Below are 7,283 nucleotides of genomic sequence, written 5' to 3' on the forward strand. Positions count from 1 at the left end.
ATAGTTCAAACCCCGTATTTAGTGTACCAAAAAATCCAATACAAACACAGTCAACTTGTACATAGCTTATGTATGGCAAAATCCAATACAAACACAGTCAACTTGTACATAGCTTATGTATGGCAAAATCCAATACAAACACAATCAACTTGTACATAGCTTATGTATGGCAAATTTATCAATCAAATTACCAATTTTTTCCATCTCTTCCACGAAGAAATACTATTGATTTTATCTACTTACAAAGATCTGGAGGAGGTCTTTGGACACATTGTGGTAATTTGATATAAATACAGAGGTCTTTGGACACATTGTGGTAACGTCATAAAACTACGGAGATCTGGAGGAGGTCTTTGGACACATTGTGGTAACGTCATAAAACTACGGAGATCTGGAGAAGGTCTTTGGACACATTGTGGTAATTTGATATAACTACAGAGGTCTCTGGACACATTGTGGTAATTTGATATAACTACAGAGGTCTCTGGACACATTGTGGTAATTTGATATAACTACAATTTGATATAACTTGATACATTGTGGTAACATCATCTAACTACGGAGATCTGGAGGAGGTCTCTGGACACATTGTGGTGACGTCATATAACTACAGGGTTCTGGAGGAGGTCTCTGAACACATTGTGGTAACATCATCTAACTACGGAGATCTGGAAGAGGTCTCTGAACACATTGTGGTAATGTGATATAAATACAGAGGCATGGAGGAGGTCCCTGGACACACTGTGGTAGCATTATCTAACTATGGAGATCTGGAGGAGGTCTCTGGATATATAATGGTTATGCGATATACGATAGTAGCTTTCGGATATATTGCAGTTATTTACAGAGATCTGTGCAAGTTTTTGGCTACACTGTAGTAATATTAAACAGCTAGAAAGATCTGAGGAAGTTTCTGGATACACTGTAGTAATATTAAACAGCTGGAGCGATCTGGATAAGTTTTTTGGTACACTGTAGTGATATTAAACAGCTCGAAAGATCTGGAGAAGTTTTTGGATACACTGTAGTAATGTTAAACAGCTAGAGAGATTTGGACAAGTTTTTGGATACACTGTAGTGATATTAAACAGCTAGAGAGATCCGGGGAAGTTTTTGGGTACACTGTAGTGATATTAAACAGCTAAAGAGATCTGGGTAAGTTTTTGGGTACACTGTAGTGATATTAAACAGCTAGAGAGATCTAAGTAAGTTTTGGGTACACTGTAGTGATATTAAACAGTTAGAGAGATCTGGGTAAGGTTTTGGGTACACTGTAGTGATATTAAACAGCTAGAGAGATCTGGGTAAGTTTTGGGTACACTGTAGTGATATTAAACAGTTAGAGAGATCTGAGGAAGTTTTTGGGTACACTGTAGTGATATTAAACAGCTAGAGAGATCTGGGTAAGTTTTTGGGTACACTGTAGCAATATTAAACAGTTAGAGAGATCTGGGTAAGGTTTTGGGTACACTGCAGTGATATTAAACAGTTAGAGAGATCTGGGTAAGTTTTTGGGTACACTGTAGTGATATTAAACAGCTAGAGAGATCTGGGTAAGTTTTTGGGTACACTGTAGTGATATTAAACAGCTAGAGAGATCTGGGTAAGTTTTTGGGTACACTGTAGTAATATTAAAAAGCTAGAGAGATCTGAGGAAGTTTTGGGTACAATGTAGCAATATTAAACAGCTAGAGAGATCTGAGGAAGTTTTGGGTACACTGTAGTGATATTAAACAGTTAGAGAGATCTGAGGAAGTTTTGGGTACACTGTAGCAATATTAAACAGTTAGAGAGATCTGGGTAAGGTTTTGGGTACAATGTAGCAATATTAAACAGCTAGAGAAATCTGAGGAAGTTTTGGGTACACTGTAGTGAAGATCTCTCTAACTGTTTAATATCACTACAGTGTACCCAAAACCTTACCCAGATCTCTCTAACTGTTTAATAGGGTAAGTTTTTGGGTACACTGTAGTGATATTAAACAGCTAGAGAGATCTGGGTAAGTTTTTGGGTACACTGTAGTGATATTAAACAGCTAGAGAGATCTGGGTAAGGTTTTGGGTACACTGTAGTGATATTAAACAGCTAGAGAGATCTGGGTAAGTTTTTGGGTACACTGTAGTGATATTAAACAGTTAGAGAGATCTGAGGAAGTTTTGGGTAGAATACCAGCGACAGTTTGCACCTGAAGGAATATGAGTAAGGGTCCGTGCCACGAGATATCTATTCCCAGAAAGTGGACTCCAGATGTTCCACAATAAACAATACTGCCGAAGTTTCGTTGTTCGTTCGGGATACAATTCTGTTTGTATGTTGATGTCACATACATAAAGATAATGGGTAAAGTTTTAAAGCAACACAATTTTAATGACGGCTAACAGAAGAATATAGGATACCATAACTCTGATGTCACCTGCCAACAGAATCTTGGGCGGTATTTTGTTATACAGAATGTAGTGTAAGAAAACGAGGGATATCCTGCAAGGAGCTAGTGACTTAAGGAAGGGAAATGCGAATTTTTAGGGCATCAGCTACGTGCGCTAATTTAACTTCTGGTTGATAAAAGTTTTATAATTTTCTCACGCTCGTTCGATACAAACCATTGCTTTAAGCTTTAATTTTGTAATTTCACTAATTGTTTGTTTGTTTTTAATTATACACAAAGCTACACAAGAGCTATCTGTGCTCTGCCCACCACGGGTATCGAAACCCGGTTTCTAGCGTTGTAAGTCCGCAGACATACCGCTGTGCCACTGGGGGGGGGGGCTTCACTAATTGATTTCCCTTCTTTGTTTTATAAAATATCTTTAGCAAACAATCTATCCGATACATGTTTGTTTGTTTTTTGAATTTCGCGCAAAGTTACACGAGGGCTATCTGTGCTAGCCGTCCCTAATTTAGCAGTGTAAGACTAGAGGGAAGGCAGCTAGTCATCAACACCCACCGCCAACTCTTGGGCTACTCTTTTACCAGCGAATAGTGGGATTGACGGTCACATTATAACGCCCCCACGGCTGAAAGGGCGAGCATGTTTGGTGTGACGGGGATTCGAACCCGCGACCCTCAGATTGCGAGTCGAGTGTCTTAACCACCTGGCCATGCCAGGCCCTATCCGATACAAGTGAAAACTCAATCACTTGGAACGAGAATAAATTTATCTAAAACTTTAAACGAGCGTGTATTAATGGGATATTCCAACACCAAGATAACGAAATACGCTAGTACAATAGTACATGAATATAGTACGTGTAATTTAGGGGGCGGGCGGGTTAAGATTGATGTGCGTGTAATTTCTGACTACTGTAAAGTAAGGTGTAAACCAGAAGGTAAAGCCACAATGGCATATCTATATGGTGTCCGTTATTTTAAGGATATTACACAAGATAGTGTAAATACTGACAAGAATTATTATCAAATGGCACTTTGTTTTAAAGAAGCATCTAGAATTAGTCTGATGTATGAAGCACAGTTTTGAGGTATTTACCTATTTTTTATTGCTGAATTTTGTAAATCCTAGGCGTCGAAGCCCGGGTGTGTGTGTGTGCACACCTCCAAAGATCTCAAAACATAGGGCGGAGGTGTCTTTCCGCTCCCGTAGTTTCAGGACCAACCACAGAAACCATCCGATCTCCGCAGTTTCAGGACCAGCCACAGAAACGATCCGATAAAATGTATAGCAACACGCATATGGAAAAAGCACGATAAAAGAATTTTTACAGAACGATCTCAAAAAATAAAAAATACTCCTTAACGGTATTATTACTGGGGGCACTTTAGCTCCCCCTGGTTTGGGGCTTGTCTGTTTTCAATACAAGCTATTATAACGTATTTCATACCTCGTCAGTCTCGGAGCCGAAGAGCAACAGGTCGAACGGGATGGCCGCAACAACGTCGATAATAAACCAGCCACGAAGATAGTGGACCGCGATTCTTCCCGGATGACTGACAACTTCTTCATTAGAGTTCACGTAGGTGGTCCGGAAGTTAATAATTATGTCAATAATGAACATGACATCTACTAAAAGGTCGATGATGACGATGGGGTCGTCACCGTATTTCTTGTTGCGTTTGGCTTTGTTTTCGTTTAGCAAGAAGGCGGCGACGTAGGGAGTGAAGATAGCGGTGTAGATGACAAGGAGAAGGATTATCCAATCCCAGACTGCCTTAAAAGGGGAGTAGTGGAGGATGGTCCATTTGTGAACCCGAGGTTTCTGAAGCTTGTATTCTGGAAGAACATCAGCTCCCAATGAAAGGACCTGGAGAACAGAAAATATATTTGTAGCTCCAGATCCCAAAAACAGACCTGGAGAATAGAAAATAGATTTGTAGCCTCAGATCCCCCCCCCAAAAAAACAGACCTGGAGAATAGAAAATATATTTGTAGCCTCAGATCCCCCCCCCAAAAAAAACAGACCTGAAGAATAGAAAATAGGTTTGTAGCCTCAGATCTAAACGATAGAACCTGAGGGATAGAAAATAGCCGAGTTTGTAGCTTCAGAACCCAAAGATGGAATCTGGAGGGTAGAAAATAGATATTCTATAGCCTCAGATACCAAAGATGGGGCTAAGGAGTAGTGGGTAGATAATTCTGTAGCTTCAAAAACAAAATAAAATAAAATAAGAGAGCAGTGTTTAGGGAAGAGTCTAGCTTACAGTACATGATAAAGTTGTTTAGGGAAAAGTCTAACTTACAGTACATGATAAAGATATTTAGGGAAGAGTCTAATTTACAGTACATGATAAAGCTGTTTAGGGAAGAGTCAAATTTACAGTACATGATCGACCTGGGAAGAAGAAAGTGTACTTTACAGTACATCATACGTAAAAGCCTTGAAAACGAACTCATAATAATACTTCGAATACTGAATTAATAATAACTTACTACACACTCTCAACCATAATGAAGAAAAGTGCAAATAAAAAATGACTTTTTCAACATTCTTATGTAGAATCAGTATTGTTTGATTAACTCAGATTCTATGTCATTTCACCTGCTTGGTTACGTAGCTTGGAAACACGTGGTTTGATACAATAACAGAAGTTGGATATCACTGGTCTACAGTTTACCACACCCTTGCCAGTTAGACCAAACACGCCAGTTACGTTTACTTAAGCCCTGGTTAAAGTGGCGAGTTTCTCAGCTGCCTTTATTATGTAATGTCTGCAGAGAAACAAAATACCACTTAATTTAGTCACAAGGTGTCTCATGCGGAAACGCAAATGTCTTTTAATTCAACCTGGTTTTGTAAAAAAAAACAAAAAAAAACTGGTCGACTAGTAAGTCTGCAGGCTTATGATGCTAATAAATTCATCATGTTGTTTTAACTTATAACAAATAACGAATCATTTAATTAAAGTAATTTACAGATATTCAACATATTCAACTTTGCTTATGAAGAATGTATAGTCTGATTACCTCTACGTATTCAACTTTGCTTATAAAGAATGTATAGTCTGATTTACTTCTACATATTCAACTTTGCTTAGGAAGTATGTACAGTCTGATTACCTCTACATATTCAACTTTGAGTAGAACAGAACAAAATGTCTTACTGGAGTTAAGTAGTTGTAAGTCCTTTTGTTACTAGTGTCCAAGTTGTAGTTAATATATGCGTGTAAAAGCTTTTAAAATAAATATTACTGAACCATTTGAGGGCCGGGTGTGGGTTAGTGTTGCACATTGAGGCTGTAGCTGCATTAGAAGAGTAACAGTCAAAATCTACTATTCGATTATAGTAGTCGAAGAGTTGGATAGCTCTTAGGTAGTTTTGCACGAATAATATGAAAGCATAAAATAACGATAGCTTAGAAATACAAACGTAACAAAAAAATCACACATCAGGCAACATTGTTATATAACACACACGCATTCATGCAGCACAAAACTATATATATACAATACAATATTGATACGGTTACACTTTTTCACAATTCGTCATGTGTGTCAATGTTATACAACAATTTATTGTAATAACCAGAAAAGTCTGTTAAGCCTAATTCGTAAACGTAAGCCACATGCTAAGTGTGATTCCTAAGCCTAAACCACGTGCTATGTATTATCCTATGTTTTTGTTACTCTATTTCATGTAAACTATCCACATTAAAAAGTGTAATGTATCTGGAAATAACAACTGTATTATCAGTCTGATTACTTAAAATCGACTTTTAACAAACAAAGACATCATAATTTCAAGCATAAAAATTATATCTTATATATATTGTGAACCATGATGTCTGTCCGAGCGTTCGTCTCTCTCCCTTTGAAAAGTTGTGCACTCAGGCAAAGCTATACATTCACTTTTGAAATGACGGGAGAAAAGGCACGAATAATGTTGATATGAAATTTTATTTCACAAGCAGGATATCCTACACTAAATTGTTAGGAATTAATCTCACTACCATTCACATTTCAAAATGTGACGTAACTTAAAGAATAAAAATGTAGATTTACCGTATGTTATTGTTGAGCGGCTCTTAATATGGCTGAAATGCTCAACAATTACTTTTCGCGGTGGGTGGTATAAGTAGCTCAGAGTCCAACACAATTAACCTTTTAAAAGTCCACAAGATAATTTCAATTGATAGATTAACTTAAACTTTTTCTGTCACTGGGGACGGGTACTTTTGCTTGTAATAATATAATGCAATTCCCTCTAGTGATGTATGTACTACAATAATTTAGCATTAATGGAATAATAATTCTAAACCTTAATAGTATCTTATGCGCACGCGAGCTAAAAGGGCCAGGTTAGAGACCCCCTAGGACTCGGGTATTTCCGTCCCTAATTTTGAACTACTGATCAGAAAAAAAAGAAAGCCATTCAGCAGCATTCGCCGCCACAGGGGCTTTGTCTGGCTCTTTGAACAGTTTAATGGGACTGACTGTCACTTTTATAACGCGTATTTAGTGGCATCACATTTCGAACCGTTGAACTTTCGATAAGAAGCCCGAGATGATAAACACTGGGCTACGCCGCCCTCTTTATCGCATTCGCGTACAAATAATTTTAAAACTGTTTACGTTTTGAATTACGAATAGCTCCTTCGTAACTCGTTTCTTTATCATTAAATATTTTAATGTTTTTTTTCTCTTCCATATTATTATTATTATATTTTTTATGTCTTTTCTTACCGATAGATCTACACCCCTGCGCTACAAGGGTTTCAAAGCCGAGAGAAATTACCGTTACAAAATTTACCCCTTCGTAAATTTAACACTACATTATTATTCATGGCACAAAAACTTGGATATTTCACCAATATATATATATATATATATATAT

At 37.5% G+C, this 7,283-nt stretch overlaps 1 protein-coding gene across 1 annotated transcript in view; it reads right to left on the reverse strand.

Moving 5' to 3' along the window:
- Window positions 1-7,283, reverse strand: part of LOC106470017 (potassium voltage-gated channel subfamily H member 6-like) — a gene marked incomplete at its 5' end in the record, with an annotated part of 57,940 nt that overhangs the window by 32,676 nt on the left and 17,981 nt on the right. The window contains one exon of the mRNA XM_022398565.1: window positions 3,837-4,256. Within this exon, the coding sequence (XP_022254273.1) occupies window positions 3,837-4,256 (420 nt within the window). The remainder of the gene's footprint in view (window positions 1-3,836; window positions 4,257-7,283) is intronic.

This window comes from Limulus polyphemus, unplaced genomic scaffold (assembly GCF_000517525.1).
Source record: "Limulus polyphemus unplaced genomic scaffold, Limulus_polyphemus-2.1.2 Scaffold3774, whole genome shotgun sequence".
Taxonomy (NCBI): domain Eukaryota; kingdom Metazoa; phylum Arthropoda; class Merostomata; order Xiphosura; family Limulidae; genus Limulus; species Limulus polyphemus.